Source organism: Phocoena phocoena, chromosome 9, assembly GCF_963924675.1.
Source record: "Phocoena phocoena chromosome 9, mPhoPho1.1, whole genome shotgun sequence".
Taxonomy (NCBI): domain Eukaryota; kingdom Metazoa; phylum Chordata; class Mammalia; order Artiodactyla; family Phocoenidae; genus Phocoena; species Phocoena phocoena.
The window spans coordinates 36,826,247-36,853,929 of record NC_089227.1 but is presented as its reverse complement, the minus strand read 5'-3'; the positions used below and the strand labels follow the sequence as shown (position 1 = coordinate 36,853,929).

General features: G+C 39.7%; 2 protein-coding genes across 4 annotated transcripts in view; one reads left to right on the top strand and one right to left on the bottom strand.

The window, feature by feature from the left end:
- ANKMY2 (ankyrin repeat and MYND domain containing 2) overlaps window positions 1–4,031 on the bottom strand; it is a 35,692-nt gene extending 31,661 nt beyond the window's left edge. The window contains exon 1 of the mRNA XM_065883860.1: window positions 3,747–4,031. Within this exon, the coding sequence (XP_065739932.1) occupies window positions 3,747–3,813 (67 nt within the window). The 5' untranslated portion in view covers window positions 3,814–4,031. The remainder of the gene's footprint in view (window positions 1–3,746) is intronic.
- Window positions 4,032–4,399: 368 nt separating this feature from the next.
- Window positions 4,400–27,683, top strand: part of BZW2 (basic leucine zipper and W2 domains 2) — a 57,505-nt gene continuing 34,221 nt past the window's right edge. The window contains exons 1-2 of one of the 3 annotated variants that reach the window (XM_065883409.1): window positions 4,400–4,521; window positions 21,564–21,628. In XM_065883409.1, the coding sequence (XP_065739481.1) occupies window positions 21,571–21,628 (58 nt within the window). In that variant the 5' untranslated portion in view covers window positions 4,400–4,521; window positions 21,564–21,570. Of the gene's footprint in view, window positions 4,522–21,563; window positions 21,629–27,683 lie in introns of those variants that run through there. The other 2 variants (XM_065883410.1, XM_065883411.1) reach the window with 2 other exon arrangements.

Below are 27,683 nucleotides of genomic sequence, written 5' to 3'. Positions count from 1 at the left end.
ACCTTAGAGCAGGATCTCTTAACAGCCCCAAATTGTAAACTGAAATGTCTATCAGTGTCACCAGATAAGCAAATAGTAGTTATATCCATATATAGAAAATAAAAGAAAAAAATAAGAAACAAATTATTGGTGCAGTATGGATGAACATCAATATCATGATGCTGAGTGAAATGTCATGCAAAAAAAAAAGGAATATTTATTATACTTACTGTATAATTCCACTTACATAAAATTCCAGAATAGAGAAATCTAATCAATAGTGACATCTATCAGTGGTTGCCTGGAGACAGGGGTGGAGGGAGTGACAGATTACAAATGGGTATGTAGAACCTTTTGGGAGTGACAGAACTGTTCACTGTCTAGATTGCAGTGGTTTCATGGATGTATACTTCTGTCAAAACTGACTTTTAAAAAACTGTACACTTGAAATATGTACCATTTATCATACTTTAGTTATACTCCAATAAAATTGGTAGAATAAACCTTATTGTCCAAGTCCGCTTCACATCTCCTTTAACACAAACAATAATAATAAAAAAAATAATTACGTTACTTTCTTGTGAAATTGGCAACAGTGATCCCAGGGATTTCAAGTACTAAACAAGATAAGTAATGAAAGACTTTCTGGTTTATATTCTTAAAGTTTAATTTATTTTGAAATAGTGCTTCCTCAGTGTTTAATGAAAAAGATATGAGAGCTTAGAAGAATGGGTCAATCTACAAATAATATAACCCAGTTAACTGTGCTTAAGTGATTTCATTTCTCTTCTGAAATGTTGTGAAATGGATGCTGTTAGTGACTATCATTTAAATGGATATGTGAGAAACAGCTTCTCAGTTTCATCTGGAACTTCTTTTTGGCATTCTAACAAATAAACAACCTGTAGAATACCTAGGATGTGTATTTACTCAGAAGAAGAAATTGTCTAAAAGTGTCCGGTAGCAATGTGCAGTATTCTCTGGACTGTAAGTCCCACTTACAATCGGCTTAACTTCTGGAGGGCAGTGGTTAGCCGGAGGGAGAACTCAAAAATTTGTTGAGTTTATTCCAGATTGGCCAAGATGACAGGTCACACGTGGCTGGAAACTTATTGTTAGTTCCACGTACTAGTACTGACTAAGCCAGTGGTTCTCCAAGTTGAGAAATGTACTGAAGGGAAAAATATCAGAACTTTACTCACCTCCTTTAAAGAAAATTGCTTCTTATGAGCACGAATATAAACTTCGCTTATGAGCTTCGTTCAACTGTAAGCCAAAAATTATTTTACAAATTTTAAATGCACACAAAACTACAAAATCAATGACGTTTACAATTAAAATTAATTTAACTTGACAGATGAAAATATTTTGCTGCAATTAAATTGCCTCTCAAAGTGAATAAGATATGGTATGGACTCTGGTGCTGGTTTCATTTTTTCATTTTGTTTAGTTTGTTTTCAAGTCCAGCATATTTCTAGGACTGTGGGCCATATGATATCTCTGCTCTGCCACTTATTACCTGTATTATATTGGGCAAGCTATTTGAACTTTTCAGTTTCTTGGTTTCTTCTCTATCAAGTAGAGACTGCCATATTTACCATAATAATAGCCAATAGAGTATTTTAAACACATTACTCATACTAACTCATTTTATCCTTATAGCAGTGTTGTGAGGTGGGTACCATTTTTCACATGGAGAACCTAAGGCTCAGAAACAGTAATTTGCCCAAGGCCAAGTCACCAGCAAATGAATGAGGTAGGATTCCAAATCAGACTTGAAAGGTTAACTACCATCCTATGCTGTCCCTCATAATGTTGTAGCTTAAAAATAATTCCTAGCTTATCAAGTTTAAACGCATGGATATATGTAAAGTGCTAAGAATTATGCCAGGCCCAAAGTAACAATCAGTAAAAGTTGGCTATCGTTGTTACTTTCTCTTATCTCCCATTACATTTTTTTAAGAGTATGGTAATGTCCCACAGACCTTCACTTGACAAGAATGTATCACATACTATGTCTATCTCACTTCTTCTCCCATCAGCTTGGACCAATTAAATAGGTGAGACAGTGTCCGTGTAATTTGTTGCACGATGTAGGCCCAGAAAAAAATCACAGTGCTAACCAGGCAAAATTCACATTAATTCTTTTATTTAATTTTAAAAAATAAAAACTAGTGGACACCTAATAATGTATCCAAGGATTCCCTCCCTACGTCTCCACACACACCACCTGCCGCTTTCAGAGACCCCCTTTATAAAACTGCTCACTTGTTTACACTTTTGAGAGAGGGTGATAGCTCTGGACTGCTTAAAAACAGAATTTGCATCCCTGGTGGATTATAAGTTGATGCGTTGTCTCCTTTTTTTGCCCAGCACTGTACTTGGCACAGAGCTGAGACTCACATGGTTGCTGAGCTGAACCCCAGGGCCACCAAAGGCACGGAGACGTGAACCAGAGACAGGCAGAAAAGGGAGACTGCAGTGCCAAACAGGTCAGCGAGGACCGTGCTGGACAAACAATCTGCAACAACTCCAAGTCCCACAATTCTAGGCAAAGAACACATCATAGCAAATTACAGCTGTGACTGAGTTCAGCCTGTCGAGATCAGATGGAGTGGGCTCAGCTCATGAGCACCTGTTGAGTTCCAATTCGGTATTTCTCTCCTTTACGTTTAGACTTTTCTTGTCAGTATAAAGAATACATGTGCCTTTCTCTCTGTAGGTCCAGATGGGAGCCAGGCTACTTAGAAAAAAAGAAAGACTGGAAATTGGGAAGTTTATATTGCAATGACTGGCTCCTCTGCCGTTCGAGGGAGCTTAAAACAGCCAAATGAACAATGCCCGCAGTTCCCACACATCCGTATCGCCGCGCCGTGACAGTGCAGAAGCCACGTAGTCACGCTGTTGTCACCTGCCAGGTAACGGGACTTCGGGAACTCTTCTGGGACGTCCACTCGGAGACGGAGCGGAAAACATGGCTTCTGGCTCGTCCCCGGGGCCTGCGTCTCCCTCCCTAGGACCCAGAGCGGCGGAAGTGGGACGCGCGTTGGGAGAATGGAAGGGAAAGCGCGGAAGAGCGCGATTAGAAGGTCGCAGCCCTGCGAAGTGCGCGGAGCGGTGTGGACGCCTCCCCAGCCCCCTCGCTGTTCTGCGAGTTCCAGCGGCGGCCGGGGGTTTCTGGAAGGAAGCCAGGGTGGCCCTGGACTCAGAAGCCTCAATGCGGCAAATTACAGACCTTGTTTTGTGCCCTTGTAAAGAACCCTTCTCCTTAGGAGCTCCCTCCACCCGCCCCAAGCGAGGGCGGGGACAGCCAAGGGATCCAGATCTTTCGGCCTCCGGAAGTCGAAACGGCCCTCAGACACCGATCTAAGAACCTGAAACTTCCAGGCCACTACCGCCCAGACGGACTGTGGTCAAAATCACCTTAGGAGTTTTGAAGAATGCACATTCTGAGGCCCCACCCCGGGTCGCTCATTATCATCCGAAGTGGAGCCTGGAAATGTGCACCCTTCCAAAAGCTGATTTAGAAGACGAACGTCTGCAACCTCCGCTCCCGTCCCAGCGGCGCTTCTCCTTCCCCACCTCTCCGCCCCCGCAACCGGTCCCAGATCAAAGGTAGGAGTGCTGTTTCCCGGTGGCAGGATGTCAGCCTCGCAAAACCGCAACCCAGGGTCAGCCGGGCCGGGGGCGCCGCCCGGGCTCCGCCACGCCCCCCTTCCCTCCCAGGCCAGGCAGGCAGCGCCCCCGCCGCAGCCCAGCACCCACACCTTTTCCGATGACTTCCAGCAGATCCTTTTCCTCCTGGGTCAGCTCGCCTTTCTTTATGTGAACCATTGCTTCCGCCAGCTTGACAGGTATTGTTTCTTTGGGAGTATTAAAAAGAAACGACGTGTCTGTATTAGGAACGCCAGCCGCAAGGTTAGGCAACTTGAGACTAGGACATTAAGTAGCCAACCGCGGAAGCGTTCGAATTCTCTCCACCCTCCCAGGGGCTGGCGAGCAGCGGGCGAGCTCGGGCGAGCCGGGCGGGCAGTCTCTGCAGGCCCAGCAGTAGTCTCCGCCCCCCGCGAGTCATTGGCCCGGCCGGGAGGAGGAGCTGCAGGAGGCGCCAGCGAGATTCTCCCATTGGAACAGCCTGGGAAGGAAAAACCAAATGGAGAAAATCAGAGGGGGGAAATTAAATGCCTGTTACACGTCTCCCACCGCCATCCTTTCCGGTGCACGTATTTAGGGACACACAGTATTTAAATTCTCTTTCTGGAATTTCTGTGTTCGGCAGTTTCTGCTAGGGGCATGCATCTCCCTTGCTCTCGCTATACACCCCCCTTCATTTCCCAGGGAGTGGAGCGGCCCGGGACGGGGGCGGGCTGGGAGGCGGGGCGGCGTGGTAGGCGGGTCTGCGCCGAGCTCAGTGTGTCGGTGTCAATGTGTCTGTCCTTCACTCCTCCATTGTCTGCCGCCACCACTGCCGCCGCTGCCACCGCCGCTGCCGGAATCGCTGTAGCCCCCAGCCTCGCGCGTCGCCGCTACCTCCTCGGACAGGTGAGAAGCAGCCCAGGTAGGGCAGCGGGGGAGCCGGGAAGCCTTCGACAACCGGAGCCAGAGCCCCACCGGGAGCTTCCCCCCTGCCGGTGCTGGCCCTAAGGAAGCATGTGCCTGCTGGGGCGGCTTCCTTCCTCTCGGTGGGGAAGCCGCCCCTCCACCCCATTACCATCACTTATACCGCGTATCAGTGCCCCGGAGTGAAGACCCGCCACTTGCCACATTTGGCCGTCCCGGGAGACCGAGAGCGGCCAGGCGCCGGCCACGAGGTGGGAAGTGGCGGGTGCCCATCGTCCCGTGCGTGGCATCGCCAGATGTAACTCCTGGGGAAACCAGGGTTGAGGCTTTGGACTCGGGGTGGGGTGGAGAGGAGAGCCTCCCATTACGAGCGAGATGAACGCATGTGAGAGTAGTCTCGGGAGAAGGTAGTTCTCATTTGGCAACCTGCCCTCCTCACCCCTCCACCCACCCACCCCCACTTGTCATCTCCTCTGGCGTCTGTGGGAGCTGTAGAAGAAAACCGGATCTGATCGCTCTATGGTGCCCGTTAAGGACGTTTGGAAGCAATTTACACTTGAACTAATACTTCGTTTATGAAAGACAGCCGGGGATGAGGGGGGGAAGGAGGGCCTCTTCTCTCTTCTAGAGTTCCCAGTCTCTTTGTAACTCAGATCTTGAGATTTATGGAAATAGGAAGGGGAGGGAGAAGGGGCGGAGATTAAATTGGTGTTGCTGTCTATATATAGCATTAGATTAGCCTCTTAATCCAACCTTCATTCAACTGTAATATGTAGCTTCAGGCTTTCACTATAGGAAGCCAGGAGCCAAATACAAGCGTGTACCCTCCTGTGACTCAGAGACAGGACTTGCTTGCTAATACGAAGTCAGTCGTTCCTCCCGGGTGCACATCCATAACATATTTACAGCATCAGCGAAAGCTTCTGTAGAAATTAGTGTTTACTGTTGTTTCTCTACAGTCTAGTATTAGTGTTTCTCCCAAGACGCGTCTGCTTCAAAGAGAAATATTTGTATAATTATGTAGATTTTTTTTGTTAAGCATCCCCCCCATACCATCACTTTCTCCCCGCTGTGCCATATATGAAGTGAAGTGTATTTTCCTCTGGCCTTACGCCTTCATTTCTTGGAAGCATTCACTAACACTTGTGAAATCCTGGAAGATGTTCATTATTTCCTGCCTTTAACAAAATTTTTTCCCCAAATCCCAGATATTTTCTTGTCTAAGGCTTCATCTTTACAGGCTGGGGCAGATCTGAGCCAGAACATATCACATGAAAATGGTTTGAAATTATTCATCCCAATGTATAACAAAGAAACTTTTGTTTGGGAATGCTTTAATAATGATGTGACTGTTCAAACAAGTAGTAAGGCTTTTGAGTGACCCATCTTTTGTAACACTTAGAATACTGCTATTGCCACAGTTACAACTGATTGAAAACACAGTATTATGAAGAAGAAACCCAGAGACCTAAGAAAATGCTTGCGGAGTAACCTTTCCTTACCATGTGACTTAACATTTTACAAGGGATGTTACAGAATTGGGTGCTTCATTGACAGTATTTCCATCTCTTGTGCCAAATTGGGGCCATGGTTACTTGAAGGTCACACCTGTTTGTCTCACTGAAGTTGTCAGTTCCTCAAGGATAGCAACTTATTATCTATTTTCCTGGTGCCTTATGGCACCTCCTTGGTATTTAGTCCTCTGTGAGTACATGAATTCAGTAAAGCTAGAGTCAATGACATTTAAAGTAAAAAAGCTAACATCTGCCTAGAAATGTATATAAATAATATGTTAAGTTTAAATTTCTAGAAGCAGATACGTAATGGATTGTGTTCATCAGATGGATTCCATTAATCGTTTTTGGCCAGTGTTAATATTTAATGTAGGAATAAGATTAGCTAATGACCATACCTTAGACTAGATCAAGGAACTTTTTTTGTATTAAGAATGTATTCCCATCAAAGGAGTTTTGTTGGTAATAAAATAGCTACTACTTATTGTGTCCTTAGTCTGTGCCGATATTCTACCAGATGCTTTGTTATAAGATTTGTTTAATCATTGTTGTAGCGACCTAGGAATTAGCCAGTATTACCCCTGTTTCTGAAAATAAGAGGACAGAAACAAAAAGAAGTTAATTTGCCCACAGACCCACAGTTTGGAAGTATCAGAGCCAAAATTGGAACCTAGATCTGTCTCCAAAACCTTTTCGCTTTTCATTATTCTCTATCTCTGTGGCTAGCAATAAGGGGGAAATTATATATTCTTTAGCTAATAGATAACACATTCATGTGGTTTAGCGTGACAAAGGTACAAAAGACTCTCTGACCTCTTTGCACAGTTTCTTCTCCATGCCCTACAACCCATGGTGTCTATTTTTCTCATACCTTTCTGAGAAATTGTATGTGTTTATATAGCTTATATGTATAGTTCCACTTTTTTTTTTTCTTACAGAAATGAGAGCATACTAACACATTGTTCCACAATATGCAATAGAATTTATGTGTTGCTTTGGTCTCTGTTTCTTTCTTCTCCTTTTAAAAAATAATGATTTCTGAAATGTATGAAATCCTTATATGTGTCCCCATCATCCCTTTTTCTACTGCTACCACCCTGGACGTCTCTTGGCCTGTTGCAATGGATTCCTAAGTAGCCTGCTTTCCAGCCAGCTCATTCAAGGCACCACCATTAAGGCACCACCACCAATATACACTGAGCACTCATCATGCACCCAAGGATGAGACATACTTTGTAAAGACAGAACTGATTCACTTAAAGCATGTCAATGGCTCTCCACCTGCTGCAGAATAGAGGCTCTGGTCTCGTACTTCTGGTTCCTCTCCACCAGCCCAGGTTCGGTCTAGGAGGCTCCGACTTCTGGTCCCAGCCGGCATTTCCAGTCAGCCAGCCCCTCCCACATACTCTGCTCTAAGGTCACCTCACTGCTGATTCCCTAACATGCCAGTAGTTTCCACCCCTTTGTTCCTGCTTTTCTCTTCCTGGAGTGACCTCCCTTCCCTCTTTACCGAGTCTTTCTCTCCTTCCCAGATCTGATGAAGTGTCAGCTTTCAAGATACTTTCATGGTCCCCTCTCCCACCCCATCCAGGAGGGGAATACAGGCCCTAGTAAACATTTTTATTCCCGTCCCTCAGCCAGGGCGATAAGAACAATCTTTCCTCAGGAGTTGCTGGTACAGTTGCTGACATCCTCTAATTTTCTCCTATCTTCTTAGGAGCCCTGGTCCCCACCCGCCTTGCACCCCGAAATTAACATCATCTTTGCTTCTTCATCTGGATCCCCATGAAAATAACCTAAGGCAGGCACCTTTTTCATGACATCCTAGTTCAGTTTTTGGTAATCTATTTGACCCCTTCTCCTTCTAGACTGTAAATTAACTAGAATTAGTTTACCTTTGCTTCTCAAGATTGTGACCCACGTCTCGCACCTAGTGTATGCTCAGTACATGCTGAGTTGAATTCAGTTTGATCTCCAAGTTATTTTAGGTGGATTTGTTTCCCTACTTGACTAATCCTTCCCGGCAATGTGAGGTGATGTGGCCCTAAGCACACACAGTCATAACCAAGGGCAGAAGGTCTGTAAATGTTTTCGGTCTCAAGCTGCTTGACATTCTGATGAATGCTACCAACCAAGAAAAAAAAAATTGTTCATATGTACGTGTTACAAATTTTGCAGACCATTCCTGGACTCCCTCTTTGAAGCCCTTGACGTATAGCTCTGTGCTTTAAGAGAATGCCTTTTTCTTTTTATTGCAGTGTAATAGCTCATTTTTGAGTGTTGTAACTTTTGGGGTAATGTTTTCCTTGACATTTAACTTTCTTTTCTTAGGTACATTTCTTGACTGAGTGGATATTTGATGATATTAAGGATTTTTATTTTCTTTGAAACTAATATTGTGGTTATATGTTTAAAAGGTCCCTTATCTTTTAGAGATATGTACTGAATTGTTTAAGGGGGGGAAATGGTAGGACATCTAAGACTTGCTTCAATATAATTTTGTGACAGTGGGGGACAGGGACTGAGTAAGAGTATTAATGAGACAGAGTTCACTGTGTTGTTAAGGGTTGAAGGTGGGCAATGAGTACATTGACTTCATTAGACTGTTCTCTCTGCTTTTGATATGTTTGAGATTTTCCATAAGGAAGTTTTAAAAAGGAAATCTGGATGTATTACAGCCCCTAAGAAATTGTCGTTGTAGTTTAAACCAAAAAAAAAGAGAGAGAGAGAGAGAGAGAGAGAGAGAGAGAGAGAAAGCAATATGGATACAAATGCTCTTTCTCTATACTTAGAGTTGAGCTTATGCGGTTATCCATTTAATGTTAAAACAGTTACACCTAAATCTGCAAAAGACTGTCTTGTGAACAATGCATTTCCATAAACTGTTCACATCACCCTTTAGCTTCTCCACAAAACGAAGAGGTAGGTGGCATATCTCAGTGCTGTGTCACAAGCTTATGAATATCCTACTGGCAGCTAATCTTCATCTTTTTTAGACCCTGACGAAGTAATTTGCAGACACGTCTCAACAAGGGGTGCAAATATATTTCGTTTAACTGAGAAAATCAAGACATGAATGAAGTGGAGATACTGATTTTCTTCTGTGTCACATAAATCAAGTCAGAAGGCATTTCCAAAAAAAGAAGTACTTTGGTAATGTCATGAGCAATAGTTAGAGGAGGTATCTCACTGCATGAAAATCGGAAGCACACTCAGGTGTGTCTGCCACGTCCTTCCTCGGGATTTGCTTAACTAAATGCCTGCTTTGACAACTGCTTTCTGAATTCTTAAAACTTTATAACTTGCGTGTCTTGATGTTTATGTTTCTTTTATAATGTTTTGCACTTATGAAATGTTAATGTTTCCAGAAGCCAACATGGAATTTTTCGGTATCATTTATAACATTTCTTCCCAGATTTGGTTTGAAGCATTCTTAAAGAATATTTAATTAAGCTTCAAAGCCAAGCCTTCACAGTGTCTAAGGACAATGTAGCCAGTCCAGTCTCATTGCCAGGTAATGCTGAAGCACACATTAGTGTATATCCACCTTCAACTCATATATATTTATATTAGCTATGTCACTGTGGAATTTAAAACTCAAGGCTGGTGCCTCTTATCTCTGAGTATAGTAAAACAGTTCCAGTAATTAAAAATAGAAAGCTATTTTTGCATCAGAAGGGAAAAGGTAGCATTCACCTTCCCAATAAATACATTTAAGCTAGAAAACTGGTGTTTTTATCTCTTGTTATTTGGTTATCTATTGCGGGGTTGTGTTAAAAAGACCCGGCAGACAAAGCAGCCCTTAAAACTACATTCATCAGCCTCTGAGTAAAATCTCTTCCTGGTCTGTTGATGGTGGAGTAAAGCAGTCCCATTAAGTAGCCTCTTCTGACCTGGTAGGAAATGATTATGGATGAGCCCTGGGAGACAGCCAAGCACAGCCATAGCTCTGAGAATTAGAGTGGGAAAACCAAGACTCAGTGATGAGATGGCTTTTCCAAGGCAATGTCTCTTGCTTTCACTTTCTTCATATATAAAACAGGGATACTAACCAAACTTACAGGATGACTCTGAGGACACTTGAGGATCCCCTGTGAACTATAAAATGTTATATAAAAATTAATTGTTATTTTTAGGGCCAATTCTACCTGTTTTTACAGTTGAGAAGAAGATGAATAACACAATTACAGGCCTAGTTAAGAAATCATTTTAAAGTAAAATTGTATAGACGTTAGTATTTGCCATAAGCCCAACTTCCTACATTTTGGAAGAGATTTATTTTTCAAGAGAGACTTTCATAAAAGATATAATTCTAGTAATTCTATCTCAGGATTAACTTATTAAAAATATTAATCAGGATTAACTTTTTTTTAATAATAATAAGAAAGTTCTTGGTATGCATCTGTTGTTTTCAGCGAATCCCAAATGATAAGACATGATATTTGTTCCCAAAAGGCCTCTATCCTTTAGGAGAAGACCCGCCAGCCCCTGAAACAACAGGGACTAAAGTCATCATCCAAAAGCCGCCCCCCGGCCTCTGTCAGCCGACAGGTTAGACCCCTTTGAGAACTTCCCTTTGCCTGTTCAGGTAGCTGTCCGGCTCCGTCCAGTCTTTCAGCTCTAATGTGAACAATGTGGTTACTCCCTACCCACCCACTGGCTTCCTGCTCCCAGAATACCCTCCTCCACCCATTTCTGCATATCACATTTTACTCCAATCCTTCTCAGCTCAAATGACCCCTTCCCCACACAGCCTTCTCCAGTCCCCAACCAGAGCAGTACAGTCACAAGTGCAGATTCCAGAACGTGTGGAGCTCAGTGGGAGGACTAGAGAAAGTGAGATTCTGAACAGAGTCTGGAAGGATTGGTGAATTTGGGCAGGTGAGCCAGAAAATGGAGAACATTCCAGGGAGAACAACCCCCAAGAAAACAACTCCATACAATATTATAACATGTTATAAATATTTATAAAATAAATATTGGCTGTAATTTTCTGGCCAACCGTATTGGAACTAGAAATTTTTTCTTTCAAAGGCACATTTTCTTCAGTATGTCAACTTTTTTAAAATCATGGAAGTGGAGATTATATTTTAAAGCACACTAGGTTTGTTCTTGCTCTCAAGTAATTTATGACATCACATGTTTTAGACTAAACTGAAAATTATAAAGCAGTATCTTCAGAATTGGTGGTAGCAGGAAAGTTAATAACGGACATAAAAAGAAACATAGAAGAGAAAATCATATACTTATTCGGATATTTTGCCCTTGAATACAAACTAATTTGAAATTATCCAAAATAGCTAGAATATCAATAGCCAAAATAGCTAGAAAATAAAATGAGTAGGAAATTGTGAAATTTATTTTGCAAGTAAACTATGATGCATGGAACTGTTTTTATCTATATAGTGCCTTAAAGGAATTTTATTCTCTCAGTTTGATTTGTTTTCCAGTTGGACTGTTCTGATTTTTTGTTTTCTACTTTTATTGATGAATGGAATAAAGACATGGCTGAAACAGTTAAACCTGAGAGATGCAACTTGGGGATTAAATAATCAGGTTAATGTGAATCATTTTAATGCGGGATTGTGGTTGTCGTTAGGAGTTTCCGCAGCATTTTTCCTTTGTATCTATTAGGGGAAAAAATACACGACAATTTAGAATAATTTCTAAATTAAAAAAATCTGCTGCATACCAGTATCAGCAGTATACACAAGAATACTTTTCTTTCTTAACTCATTCTGATGTCTATGTTGGGGCCATGGGTCTCTTCAGCAAGTATCTTTTAGGCAGTTAAATGCCAACTGGAATAATTTGGCCTGTTCTAAATTTGGCATGTGTTGAGTGAAAAGTGCCAAAAAATATTCTGATAGTCATATTTGTAAACTGCTTTGGAAATAAAAGGTTTAGGTAACTCACTGAGTGAACCATTCTTTTGGCAAATGCCAAAGAGACAATGCTTTCATTGTTCTTTCTTGATTTTTTAATTTCAGGTGTATCCTTTGGTGTTTTTTGTTTTGTTATCTTTCATTCTCTTAATTATATATATATAATAATATATTAGTAGGAAAACAATAATAACAAATTTGTGAGATGTGTAGAATTGTGTTTCCTCTTTTCGTAGTTCGACTTATTTTTATGTTAGAAGAGGACTTTTAAAAAATAATTGTTAGATGCACTGTTATTTTGAGGACTTCTAAATAAATCTCAAGAAAAGTGCTAGGCAGAGGTGAGAAACAGTAAGGAATATTAACTCTTAGCACTATGGAGACTATAACATAAGCCACCATGGGGTGTTCAGTTTTATAATATCCTACTGTATCCTCTTCTTTTTTGCATATTCACACAAAAGACTTTAATGCTTTTCAAACCAACCTCGACAGCTTCCTGGATTTGTGATCATTTCTAAGGAAAAAAGAGAACATGACATATGTTTTTCTCAGTATACAAGGTAATAGAATGGGGTTATTGTAAACAGGAAGGAGAAGCCCATATTGCTGGTACAGAGGAAGCTGCTGGCTAGAGGAAAGGACGCCACATCGGGCGTGGAGGAGTATGAAGATGGTGTTTACGTTAGTGTTGAGCCTCTGCAGGAAAGAAGTTGAGAACCAGCTCCAGTAGTACCAGAAACCATGGAGCCATAAATTTCCTACGATTCACATGTCCTTAAGAGGCAGGATTTCTGTTAAATCCTCTTGCTAAAGACAAATGTTTTTCTCCTTACTAGAACTCCACGGAGAACTATTTGGCATTTGGGAGGTAACATATGTTAATTCAGTTTATCCAAGTGCTGAACTAGATGTTAAAATTAATATTTATGCTTCACTTTCTGACTCTAAACCATAAAATTCATGAGGCAAATAATAAAAAAGCTGCTTTCAAGAATCATATAAATGTTACCCAACAACTTCAGTTGGTTCTTTGGAGAAGTGCACTGCAAGTAGACAGTTGACGGGTTCTGGCCCTGACCGTTCTGTGTTTGTGAGGGCCTGATTTTCCTGCTTTGATCTCTGCTTTATCACCAAGGTTAGAATGGAATGCCTGACCTCAAGGCAAGTGGCGTGACATCTCAGAACCTTATCAGAGTGTGAGATGAGGGTCTAGGTTTAGCTCTTCAGGTTTCAAAGTGTTCCATACCTCATGGATATCCATTATAAGTTAAAACGTAAAAAAACAAAAATGCAACACACATTTAATTGTTAAAGCATTAATAAATGCAACTCAAATTCATCATGTGATATACTTTAACATACTGGAGACCATTACTTCTTCTTAACTCACACTGCCAGGTTTTTCTGTGCAGTGCTTGGGTCAAACCTCACCTGCTAGAAAGTGAGCACCATGCATCTTGCCTATGTATTTTGTCTGATTGGTCCCATCTGTATCCCTATTGACCAGTACCAGATAGAGGTATGTTTAATAAATGAATGCAAATGAATGATTTTAAGCCTTTTGAAAAAGTATACTTGAAAGTTTGTAATGTGGCACTGGTCTTCTCTCTCTTTCTCTCTCTCTCTGTCTCTCAATTTGAGTTTCTGTAATTCACTCCTTTAAAATTGTATCTGGGAATACAGTTTCATATCATCAGTGTGCTGTGTCCCATTAAGTCCCAGGCTAGGCTAGGGCATTTCTATCCATTTCACGCTGTCCTCATTGTAAAATAGGCATGTGTATGGTAGGTAACTTTTTGTGTGTGTGCAGCCTTTCAAATAAAGCTTCATCTGCTAGACAGGCTTGGGCAGGTCCCCTCCTGGGAGGATGGGGGCCGGAGTGGCCTGGTTGAGAGAACTCACAAGTGAGAAGACATTTGGACTCCTGTCCGTCACCACCTTTGAACTTCCTGAAGTTTCATTCCCATGTTTTGTAAAAGCCATTGCTCCAAAGCAACATTCTCCCACTAGTAACCAGTCTAGGGTGTTTTTTTTTTTTTTTCCTGAAGATTCTGTCATCTTCTCCTCCTTGATTACAATGCTAAGAAGAGAGGAACAGACTTCAGTCCCCCTCGCCATAATAACTTATCTCCTACTCTTCTATTTGTACTGATAGTCATAAACACTCCCATCAGTTTTGTGTTTGATACAAAATTAGCCTTAATCAACTGAATGCTCTCTGGCATTTGACACCACTCCCTGCTGATTTTTTTTTTAACTTAATTTTTTTTTTAGAGCAGTTTTAGGTTCACATCAAAGTTAAGAGAAGGGTACAGAGATTTCCCATATACCCTCTCCCCCCATACATACGTAGCCCCTCCCCATTATCACCACCTGCCAGAGCTACTCGGTGATGCATTTGTTTTTTCTACAATTGACATTAATGTTTGGCAAACAGAAATAAGTCTTTCAAGGAAATATCTGGCTGGTTGCTGCTCTGATGTGTTTAGACCTGTGTGCACAATTTTCAATTCTTGAGAGCAAGGCCCATCTCTGGCTTTGCTTACCTTTGTTTCCTCTTTAATGCAGGGTTTTCCAACCTTGGCACAATTAAAACGTTGGGCGAGATAACCCTTTGTTGTAGGGGGCTCTCCTACAGCGTTGTAGATCGTTGAGCAGCATCCCTGGCCTCAACCTACTAGATTCCAGTAGCAGCCCCCTTCTCCCAGCATGACAAGCAAAAATGTCTCCAGACACCGCCAAATGACCCTTGGGGAACAAAATTAACCCTGGATTGAAACCAGTGCTCTAGTACAGTGCCTGATACACAATAAGCCCGCCCTAAAATACTTGATAAATTAATAAATATATTTAAACCACAACTAGACATTTAATCATTGGATATTTCTGTTTCATGCCACCATTTCCTCTAAATTCTCTGAACTTACAACTTGAAATACCATAGGTATGCAATTGTTATCACTATCCTGTTGTCTTGCAGACAAAAGTTCTAAGGCTCTTAACTAGAACAGAGGTTTTAAGACATTTTGCTATTCAGATACCCTGAAATGTTACGTTTGAGGAATGAGTTTTCTAAAGGCCAAAGTATGTACAGTGTGTGTAGTTGAAGGTGTGTTTGTGTTTTTCAAAGTGTTGAGACATAAGAATGACATCAGCAAGATTAGGCCATCTGGGAAGCTGAGTGGGGCTGGTCAGTTGCTGGGGGAAGGGAAGGGCCTGGGAGAGATCCCAAATGGGGAAAGTGGAAGGGCCCAGAGAAGGACATGTGCTTGCCCCAGGGACTGCTTACAGAGTCCCTTGAGTAGATGGCATGAATTGATAAGCAGAGTGAAACTATTTCAGAGTTAATTTATACTTCTTGAAAGTTTTTGAAAATAACTTCATTGAGATGAAATAAGCGACATTATGTAATTGTCTTTTTTTCAGTGAAGAGGTTGTACATTAATACTTAAAATGTAATTTCTGGAATATTTTTATTTACAGGGAAGCAAGAATCATTATTCAAAAATAAGATAAAGTTTAAGAAGTGAAATCAATTTGGAAATGTCATAATGAAAATTTAATCATGATGCTTTTTTGTCTTCTTAAGGCAGATTTAAATGAATATAGTTAACTTAGTGTACTTTTTTTCGCAGCACAATTCCTTTGGGCTTCGATCCCTCTTTCTTAAAAGGTCATTGCTTAACACAATTTAAGTTCCTACCATTAATGTCCCTTGCTGCAAACTACCGTTGTAAAATTTTGAGGAGAGAACTATAGTTTAAGTTTTGTGCTTTTTAAGAAAGATATCTTTGTTCTTTTATATCATTAATTATAAGAATGAAGAGGATATGAATATAATAGTAATATTTTTGTATTAAAGAAGTATTTGAATTTATTTAGAAACATTTTTATAGGTAGGCTATTTGTTATTTTAAATTTTTAATGTTTTTTCAATTATTATAAATACTGAAACTTAGACAGAATTTTCTAGGAGCTATAGCGAAGTTTGTTGTAGAGGCTGGGTGATTTTGAGTCCAGAGAGGCTGTTAGAAAATCATGGTAAGGATATTGAACAAGCTAATGTTATTCTGGACAACAAAATTGTGTAGTGTAATTATAGGCAGATATTTAGCGTATCACTTTAGAATGTTCATAATTTAAAGTTTCACAGAGCAATTTAATTTTGTTTTTCTTTTGAGAGAAGGATGCTACAGTGTTATCAATTCAAACGATCCCTAGATATGACAACTTTTTGTACAGGAGTTTATGATGTTTGTTCTTGCAGTTTTAGCTTTAACGGAAAGGAGAATAGTTTATAATTATGGGCAATTTTTAGTTTTCTTTTATGGTATATTATTTTACCCATTTGAAATATAGAATAAAAGGTAGTTCTTGAAACTTACTCCCAAACACAGAGTACATCCTGAGAACGTTGCAGTAAAGTGGGTCAGTTATATTTTGAGTTTTGTGTGCTGGTGTTATTGCATCTTTATGACACACTTTATACTTTGGGGATAATATTGTTGCCCTATAATTTTTATTATCTTAAAATCGGAAGTCTCTCTCTTCCCATTGTCTTAAGTAATATTGACGGTACAAAGAGAGTTTCACTTTGAGCTTTGGTACTTTTTCTTTTCTTTCCTGCTGTAGCCACATAGTTTTGAAATTTGGGCAAAATGCTCTGCAGAGCTACTTTATTTGAAAAATATTAATTAAAAAATTCCTATCCTTTGAGTGTGTTTTCACCTTTTTATCAAGTTTGTGTGTTGGGCCATAGGGAATGCTTTAGAACTGGGTTGCCTGACATGATAGCCACTAGACACGTTGGCTATTTCAATTTTAATTTTAATTAATGAAAATTAAATAAAATTAAACATTTAGTTCCTCAGTCACACTAGCTGCACTTCAAGGGTCCAATAGCCATATTAGACAGTGCAGATAGAGGACATTTTCACGGTCACAGATAGTTCTGTTGGGTACACCTCTCCAGGATGGGTGTTGGCAAACTGCAACCTGGGGGCTCATTCTGATCCACTGTTTGACTGGAATATAGCCATGACCACCTATTTATATATTGCCTATGGCTGCTTTCAGGCTATAACAGCAGAACTGAGTAGCTGGAACAGAGACCATGTAGCTCACAGAGCCTAAAATATTTTCTTTCTATCCCTTTATAAAATAAGATTGACTCCACTTTAGAGTATCCATATTTATAATGTAAAGGTTGTTTGAATAGCATAGTTATTTTATGTGTAGCATATATTAGTAATATTAAATGCCTTACATAAGGCAGATAATCATACTTCAAAGATGAGCCAGACCAGAAGAACAGGCAAGAATAGAGTATCAGGCCAAATCTCTTGATTACTAGTTGAGAACAGGCATCCACTAGTAGGGACAACTAGAAGGTACAGCCTTCTGTGATAGGTCAGACACTTTCCAGAATGGAGAGAATTAAGGAAGAATACGAGGGAAGACAACATGCAAGGTGTCAATCTACTCAGGGTGGGCAGGGCAAGTGGCAGAATTAATACACAGTAGCCATGAGACCCTTCAATGCTGCTGGCCCATTGTCACACTTGGACCCAGAGTCTGGTTGGGAGTAAGGGGTGGAATATGAAAAGAGCATGAGGGCAGTTAGAAGATAAAGTGAGGTGGGGGCGATATTTATCTAATATGTTAGATTTAAAAATCTTTCAATTAAACTTTTCCATTTAGACTTAAATAGAAATTGATTCAAAAATGTTTATTTCATTAATAAAGTACGTGGTTTCTAATGTTTGGTTGATTGTATCGCTTTAGAATTTTTATGGCCTTCTTTTATCTTCTAAACTATCCAAGAAATTTAGTCTCTTAGATGACATGTGAAATACTTAAATCCATTTTGTTTTACCACTTTACATACAATTTTTAAAAATTCTATTTTAAACCGTGGAGCTTTTCCATTTTGGTGGGACATAAGCTTCTTTTCTTTTTATTTTTTTAATAATTTATTTTTATTATTTATTTTTAAAATTTTGACTGTTGGGTCTTTGTGCGTGGGCTTTCTCTAGTTGCAGCAAGCAGGGGCTACTCTTTGTTGGGGTGCACAGGCTTCTTATTGTGGTGACTTCTCTTGTTGCAGAGCACAGGCTCTAGGTATGCGGGCTTCAGTAGTTGTGGCACGTGGGCTCAGTAGTTGTGGCTTGTGGGCTCTAAGAGCGCAGGCTCAGCAGTTGTGGTGCACAGGCTTAATTGCTCCACGGCATGTGAGATCTTCCCGGACCAGGGCTCGAACCCGTGTCCCCTGCGTTGGCAGGCAGATTCTTAACCACTGCACCACCAGGGAAGTCCTTTGAGCTTATTTTCTATGTGAGTGTTTGGGTTATAGTTTTTATGGAAGCGAAATCATCATGATTTCAGTTGATTTCAACTTGTAAGTTGTAATGCAGTCTAATAAAAGTGAGCTTTTGGGCTTACCTGGTGGCGCAGTGGTTGAGAGTCTGCCTGCTGATGCAGGGGACACGGGTTCGTGCCCCAGTCCAGGAAGATCCCACATGCCACGGAGCGGCTAGGCCCGTGAGCCATGGCCGCTGAGCCTGCGCGTCCGAAGCCTGTGCTCCGCAACGAAAGAGACCACAACAGTGAGAGGCCCGCGTACCGCAAAAAAAAAAAAAGTGAGCTTTTGACCTTGGCCTAAGAGAACTGCCTTTGTTAGTCTTCTTTTGTTACTTACCCAGGTTTAAGCCAGCACAGTTTCTTAGTCATCTTCCTTTGTTACTTTCCCAGGTTTAAGCCAGCACAGTTTCTTAGTCAAAGTGCCCTTGCTCTTCTTCAGCCAGAGCTCAGTGAGTGCCTTATAAAGGCTGACCCTCACTGGAGCAGATTATAATGTAGCACCAGAGCTAAATTTAGAGGGAAGCCAAGCCTCTACTCCAAATAGTAACAGCTAAACGATAGAGACTTTTGGTGGACAGAATATCTTCATTTAGTCTTTCAATACCAGTAGGTGAGTCTCTGTGTTTGTTTTATTTTGCATGTCGTGTGTGTCAAAATCTTTGCATACTTTTTTTATGTTTATGTGTTCTTTTATTATTTTCCCCATAGACTATATTGAGGTTGTGTAAAATAAGCCTGCATAACTGGGCTATGAAGAAACAAACTTTTGTATTTAGAACTAAAGAAAGTATAAACAGAGCTAAAGAATTTTTAAAATAGAGTAATTCTCTCCAGTGTAGGCTGTGTTTGGTAGTAATTCCCCATTAGCAGGAAAATAGAAACAAGGTGTAAAGGTAGAGTTAATTAGGGAATTCTATATGTTTATATTCTAGACGTTAAAATAAGTCTTCTAGAGGGGGCTCCCACTTTAAAAATATTTTTAAATTCTAAAATAAAAACATCTTTGGCAAAAAAAGAAACTCCTTCCTTGCTTGTTCACCTCCTGGAGGAGTTTCAGGCTCTATTTTTGGTTTTGTATCTCAGTAGGAGACCCAAACTCTTTAACAGGTATTTTTCTTCGCTAACACAAGAAAATATTTTGTATGGTATTTCGGTATTTGTTGTGTTTTGGGAGGTGTGGAAACATTAAGAAGAACACACACACACACACACATGTATATTCATTACTTGTGCTCCAATGGAAATGTTTGCTGGTATAGAGTGAATCTGTTGAAAATTCCAACAGGGAAAATTCTGAATGAAAGAGTTTTGCAGTGAATATAAATAATGCATTAGAAACTCTATTTCCAACATCTTGCAAATGAAATGAGATTTCATTGATTAAAGTTATTGCTTTTGTAGTTATTTCACTGTGCAGCTGCTGCCCCATACACATACAGCAATCATTCCCTTCCCTATACTGGTTAGCTAGGTGTGTCCCGCTGTTGTTTCACCTGTCACATTGTACTGTAGATGTTTGTGTTTTATCTCTGCTGGGCTCTGTGTTCCTTGAGGGCTTGGAATCCGGCTTAGTCACCTTTATATCTCCAAGCAGGATGTAGTAAGTTCACTTTATAGGATTGATAAAAATTCTCTCTACTTAAACCATAAAAGAAATTACTTTTGGGCTTTGTTACTTTATTTAAAACATTTTTTTTAGTTTCACTTTAAAAATGGTGATTCAAGTTTTCAATGATAAACAGATTGATTTCTATGTGAAAATAGAAGTTTCTCTTTTTTCATGGGGTTGGAAGAAAGTTTTAGTATATAAATTGAATAATAATTTTTCCACATTCTTGAGGATTTTTTTAAATTTTTGAGATATAATTAGTGGTATAAGTAATGGAGAAAATCTATACACTTTCAAATCACAATTTTAAAAATCTTTGAAAGATAATTAAATCATTTGCTTGACATTCTCTTAATCGTTTGGTCCTCATAATTTAGGCAATCTAGACATATTTTCAGATTGTAATATTTATGACAGCAAGGTTATTCTCAGTTTGTAAAAGGTCTTTTAGAGCAGATTTTTCACTTTTTTAAAAGATCATTTTTGATATTTTTAATTATATATTAAATCCAATAGGAGAATTTAAAATACCCAAATACTCATCCTTTGAGGTTAAGCAAACAAATGAAAAGCTTACTAACAGTTTCTTGTATCGTTCTTAAATGTTCCTTGCCTAGAAAAGGAAATATTACATGTACCCCCGTTTTTAACCGAAAAATTATGCTTTACACTCTTTCATTCAACTTGCTTTTTTCCTTTAACAATTTTACTTGAACATCTTTCCATATCAGTGCAACAGCTTATTTGACAATTATTTATTAAATTTAAATGCTTACTCTCAGTATTGTTTTAGGTGCTAAAGATACAGTATTGAGTAAAACCTACAAAATCCCTACCCACATGGATGTTGCTCTTGGGGGAAATAGACCATGGCAAACAGATGCTAATGAAATGACAGGGTCTGCTGTGAGCTATGAAGAGAAATAGAGCTAGATGAGAGGGAGATAGAGAGAAGGAACCTTGTTAGTCAGGGTGGTCTGGGAAAGTCTCTGAAATGGAGGCATTTGAGTGAGTGCAGAGAGTTAAAGCCATGTGAATGGCTTCCCTGGCCCACTGGAAGAAGCAAAGAGGGCAATGTGGCTGGAGCAGTGAATGATGGGACGAGGTATATGTAGGAAACATAATCAGAGAGGTAGCCAGGGCCATATGTAGTACATTGGATATAATTTATTTTGTAAAGCTTCATAGTTCCATTTGATGGCTTATTATAACTTATTGAACTAGATAGGTTTATGAGTATTCAACTTCCATTTTTTTATGCATCCAACAATGTTGCAGCTAAATCCTTTTATATATACACATACACGTATATTTGCATACTCGTGTGGGTATAAATTGTAAAGTTATACAAATTCCTTGTAAAGGAATTGCTGGACCATAGGTTATGCACATGTAAATATTTATAGATATTCACCAAATGCTTCCCAAAAGTATTGCATGGAGTTTATCCTTTATATCAAAGTTTATGTCTGTGGTTATTTTCCTTGTGTCTTTTGTCCACACTAGATCTTAAAGTTTTGCTAGTTCAGTAGTTAAAATTATCTCATTTTTAAAAGTATATTTAGTATGGGTGAAGTCAAACATATACTTATTAGCTATATATTCTATGAACTGCTTATTCGAAGTGCCTAATCTTATTTTCTTTGTTTTCAGAAATTTTATGAATAAGCATCAGAAGCCAGTGCTAACAGGCCAGCGGTTCAAAACTCGGAAAAGGGGTAGGTAGTGTTGTGTGTTTGTGTGTGTGTGGCGGGGACAGGGTTGGGGGAAATGTGTGTCTCAAGTTCTAATCAAAATATAAGGTTGGTGAATGTCACGTTTAACAATACAACAGCCAGTTATTTTACTAGCAAAAGCGAGTTTCTTCGGGAAGAGCCCAGAGGAATTGCAGTTCGGGGTATGTGAACAATGGGGCAAGTCAGAGAACAAGGAAGAGGAACTTGCTATTATAGGGAAAAGAGGAGAGTTGAGAGGAGCTATAATAACCCAACAGTCCATGTGAGGAAGCTGGGAGTCCAGAGTATGGAGGCTACTCATAGGTTGGTCTGGTACATTCTCTGATTGGCTGGGCTGTGGTTAGGTGGAGAGAAGTTCTCTGCTTCTTTCCGGATAGTTAAGTAGGCAACACCTTTCCGTTGGAGACTAGAGAGGAAGGCATAAGTATCTTCCTGTTTGGAGTAATTGATGGTGCATGGCAGGGTATAAGAGCTCCCCCTACAGGTCTGCCCGGACTCCAATTTTAGCTGAAATTTCTTAATTAATTCCACAAAGAGGAATTGGGATTATCTTTGTTTCCACCTGACCTCACTAATTTCTGTCTTTTGAACTCTGACTGTAAAATCTGAAGGTGTGCATTCAAGCCTCAGAACCACCAGTTACTTAGGTGTTTGATTTTGGACAAGTCATTTAACTTGTCTGAGCTTTGTGTCTTCATCTACAAAATGAGGATGATTATATCTGTTCGGGTTGCCTTACTCTCATGTGAGGCTATGAAGGCAGTTGATAAACTTTACTGTTTTTAACATCAGCGTTTGCATTTGGTTTTTGCTTTCTTTGTGTTTTTAAGAAAACATTCATAAGCCAAGATAGTAAAACTAAGAGAAGAGTAAATTAGGGAAGACATTAAAGAGTTTTAGCCTTTTCAGAATTTAGAAAGTCGAATTAAATTTACTGCCCTAAATATCTGTAAAACTCAGGATATTTTCAAGTGTCTTTTATCGTGGGAAGAGAAGTGATATAGCCAGTTTGATGGTGGCTGGTACAATTTCTATATGTGAGTGACTCCTTTTTGTTATGTTCATCTTCCCATTCTTTTTGTGTAAAGAATTTTTAAATCTTTTATAATATTTAATCAGTTTTGTATAATTATGTAGATATCCTCTTGGTTTTAAGAGCAGTTGAGTCGAAAGTTGATAGGGAAACTTTTTAATCTATTTATTTATTTAAGCTGTGCCAGGTCTTAGATGCGGCATGTGTGCTTCTTAGTAGCAGCCTGCAAACTCTTAGTTGCGATATGCATGTGAGATCTAGTTCCCCGACCAGGAATTAAACCCTTGCCCCCTGCATTGGGAGCACGGAGTCTTACCCACTGGACCACCAGGGAAGTCCCAATAGGGAAACTTTTTAAAATATGAAACATGGTATGAAATTATTATGTTGACTGACACTGAGGAGAGTGACTGAAAAATATTTAAGGAAGTATCATGTGTAAAGATAAAGGATGATTGAATATCTTTTTGAAGGCCTCGTAGCTGATTATGAAGCAGAATGCCATGTAATGGTCATCGAGTGCTAAATTGTTGAACTGATAAGCTATATCACATGCCTTTGGCATTTTCAGCCAATGCGTGTAGCTGAAGTTCTCTTGCAATGCTGTGACTATGTAAGTAGCAAGTGTAGCCATTAGAAAGAAAAGAATTCTCAGTACAATAGATCATTTGAATTAGAAGAGATTGCAAGAGTCACTAGGTAACAGTAAGGACTAAAATGCTGCCTGCCAGAAAGCTTCACATTCCCACTAAAAAAATGAAAATTAAAAAATATTTTAAAAACCAAAAGATACGGTTATTTTGTATAGTATTTCTGTCTTATACTCTTTTTTATTTTTATCTTTTGCATCCTTGACTCATCCCCATAAGCTAAGTATAAGTATAGTCTGAACCACCTCCTTCTATTATATTTAGCCCTCTTACAAACTGTGTCCCCACTACACAATGTGGATTGAAATCTGGAAGCAGGTAGCAATGCAAGGTGCTGCAACCAGCGTACGTTCTTTGTCTCATTGTTTAAAGCCGTCTTGAAAAACATAAATGACGTCGATGATTTCCAAAGGACTTAATCAGAAACCTAGTTACAGTTAAGCTATTGTTGCGCCTAGTAATGTGATAATATTTAATGTATGCCCAACTGTCAGGTGAAGGAAGGTTTGCCATCGCCTGCCCGCTGAGGGAACGTGTTAATCTCAGACCTGGATCTCCAACTCGGGCAGCTTCCTTAGTGTGACGCTGACTCACGGTAGCTGAGCTCCAACGCCAGGAGAAGGCCCAAGGATGTCTTGCACAAGAGCAGGCGTGATTCAGCGAGTAAACTGGCCCTTACGGTCAGTCTTCAGTTTTGGACTGGAAAGGTTGCCTCTAGCACTGAACTGGTTTGCCTCTGATTCATTTGGTGGGCAAGACTGTGCCTGTGTCTGATAGCTGCGGGAATACTCACAGAGAGCCACCCAGAAATATGTTATCTATCATTTGTCAGTTGATCTAGATTTATATAACTCAGGTCTGTGGGGGATTAGAGCAGCACTTGGGCCATTTTGTGCCAAACTGCTGACTGGAAAAAAAAAAATGGAGTCAACCTCATTTTCTGCTTTTCATAATAGTGAATTGCATCCTGACGATTCATTGTGCTTTGGCTTTTCTTCTGCTAGTATGATGGGGCTGAATTCAGGTAAATGGTTGGCAGTTTTGTAGAGCCAAGAAAAAAAATCTACGGAGGATATTTCAAGGTCATTTTAATAGGCTGTCTTCTGAAGCTCTGTCTTCAGTTTGTACCTATTTCCTAGCAAAGTTAATGCTCTTCCCTGCCAAGTTAGTATAAAAATGTATTTCTTTTTGCTTAACATCAAAATTAAACATTATGGTTGGACACATCATATCAAACGTATCCTTTGTGAAATATGCACATCTTGCTTATAATATTTTCTCCAGAGAGATTATGTTTTCTAGTGTGACTTGGAGGAATCTGAAAGGATGAACACTTCTCCCTTGAGCCATTGTTATGCTTAGTGAAATGAAATATTTAATAATTGAACTGGCCTCCCTCTAAATTTTGTGGAGAAATTGGATTAAAATTAGTGAAAATAGGAGGGAAAGAAATGACCAAACTTCAGGCCACCAGAGGGACCACAATACTCAGGTTTCTCTTTGAGGCTTTAGATCCGTTTTGGTGGTTTTAAATCACTCTTAGATTTGTAATAAGTGGTGTTAGGAACTAATGAGGTAAATCTTTAAATATATACGGAAGTAAATCTGTGTGTGTATAGTTAGAAAACCCATGATCGTTCTTATTCATTTACTGTAACTCAGTGACCTTCAGAAAGGGAGGGTAGATTGTTATTTGTCGCTTAACACATTGGGAAAATGCTGTCTTAACAATTTACCATAGTTCTTAGAGAAAGCAATGCATTTAGATAACTTACAGGTGTATTTGAGTGTCGGAAATAGGCCTGTTTCTCTATGTTGTGTGAGGGTGATTATGACTGACTCTTCAGTGTCACACTTGTGATTCACCAACACAGTATAAATGTGAGACCCTAATTGTGTACTTCCTACCTCAAGGGAGTTTTGACCTGCCAAATGGAAACTCAAGGAAGCAATGGCATATTTTCGTTAGGATTTTGTTGGTACTTCTGCTACACTGTCCTCAAATGAAATACAAATCATATACACTGTTGATTGTTTCAGATGAAAAAGAACCTATGGGTAAAATATTGTCTTGTTTCCCCAAACTTCCAGTAATGTTCTTGCCATTTTCCTGTACAGGAATTTAGTTTTCCTCTAGATGGACACTTATCTTAGCAGGTGGGAGTTTTGCTTTTCATCCTGCAAGAGAATTATTAATCCTCCCAGGCCATCATGACTTTTTAAGATTCCTAAGCTATACTTGATCATTTTGACCTAGTGCATTATTACTCACTGTTGAAATATGTCTGGCCATGATGTGCTGTCTTCCTCCTTTTACTTTCCCTCTCCCTTAGCAAGTCTTTTGGAAAAGTATAGCTGGTGGATGAGGGCCTTTTTACAAAGAAGAGTTTTTAAGTTGTCTCTTAGATTCAAAACAAAGCTGTCTGCATGAAGTTGTAGCTTACCTTATTGCTCAACTTATATTTTCCAGTGTCTTGAATTTATAATTTTCAAACCACCAAAGTCTGTTCTAACACCTGAGTCAATGTCAAAGCATGTTGGGGTCCATTGTGCAGATGGCCTCAGTTGATTTTGGGAGCTGGTCACGAGACTTAATAAGCAGCTCGTGGTCTTTTTACTTATGCTTTTGTGTTCAAGGAGAGGGAACACAAGGTGGGTGGTGAATTACCCTTTGGCTGGACCCCGAGTAGGGGATGATGCTTGCCAATGAGTTCATCCTGTGGGTCACAGTTACCCACTTCTTCCGAGCCCCGTGATCTACGCTTCTAGGGTGCCCATTCTCTCCCTCCCCCGCTTCACAACAAGACCCCAATTATGTTTTTCCTGCGGTCAACATTTGCATGTTCTTGGCTGCATAATGTTTTGCTTATGGCATCAAAAGGACTTTTATCTCTTGTTCATGACGAATAGTGTTCAAGTTAATTTACATCTGTCTTCATGGTATCTTATGCTGCGTGACTCTGACTGGTACTGGGAATGCCATTCTTCTCTGTTTCTGAGGCTGTGGTATTAACCCCTTACAACGCATCCCTTCTGTTAGGCTGTAGGTAGGCAGTCTGTACAAACCAGGCAGCTGCTGTCTGGTTTTTACATGTAGTTTTTAATTGTTATCAAAGTCATGCGTGTACGTGGTTTAAATAGTCAAACAGTTCTGCAAGACCCCAGCGGAGCTCTTTCTACTCTTTAACCGCTTCTTTTAGCATTTGCATTCCTGTGGCCAAATAACACTGCTGTATGGCTGATGCTTGATGTTTCTGTTGGAGGTATTCTAGATGCATTTCCTCCTATGGGAGATAAGGGTTCAGCTCTTTCATGCCTCACCCACCTGCAAACCTCTTCTCGTTTTCCGTCCTTTCATTATATCACAGTTTTAGCTAGACTCCTGTTTAGGGTGTATATTATTGTGACTTGGTACATGTTCTTCAGAGTGAACTATTATTTGATTTATTTTTCTGAACACCATTTTCTCTTTGGATTTAATGAGTTTAATAATAATCAAAATCTTTTTTTTTGCTTAGTCTTCTGTACCTTAAGACTAGTCAACCCCATCCTTTCCCTTGTTATGTAAATCTCTTAATATAAACACTTTAGGAATTCTAACAATGATATTACATTGAAGGAATTCTGACTACGTATCATATCATATTGTATGATTGTATTGAAAAACCCTCTTCCATTTGGTTTGCTCTCTAGGCCAAGTGTCCAGCTGTTAACCTGAAATGCTTGAAATGTCCTTTCACCACTGTCCTGAAGAGTACTGTTGTCTGTCTCTTAGATTTTTTTTTCTCTTTTTCCTGGGATCTCGTGACTTACTAAGATTGTGAAATCATGAGTTATTCTCTCATTTCGGTGTGGTGTCTGTTTCAGTCGCTTTTAAAAAGAGTGTATCAGAAACATAATTTTTGAGGCCTTGAATGTCTTGAAATACGTTTATTCTGCTCTTATGTTTGATTAGCAGTGTGACCGAACACCGGAATTCTAGTTTGGAAATTGTTTTTCCTCATAATTTTGAAGGAATATCTTCAGGTTTCTGGTATTTCTGTTGCGCAATTCAAAGTCATTCTGTTTCTTGATACTTTATATGTGATTTGGTTTTTTGCACCTGAAACTTCAGAGAGTTGCTTTATTCCCAGTGTTCTGAAGTTTCACAGTAATGAATGCACCTTGTGGATCCATTTTCAGTCCTTGTGCTGGGTCCCTAGACAGTCCTTTATTGGGAAACTCATGTCCTTCAATACTGTAAAGCTTTCTTGAAATTTTTAAATCCTTTCCTTTCCTTTTTAAAAAAATATATTTTTATTCACTTATTATTTGGACATTTGACGGGTCGGCTCTTTTTCTTACCCTTCTGCTC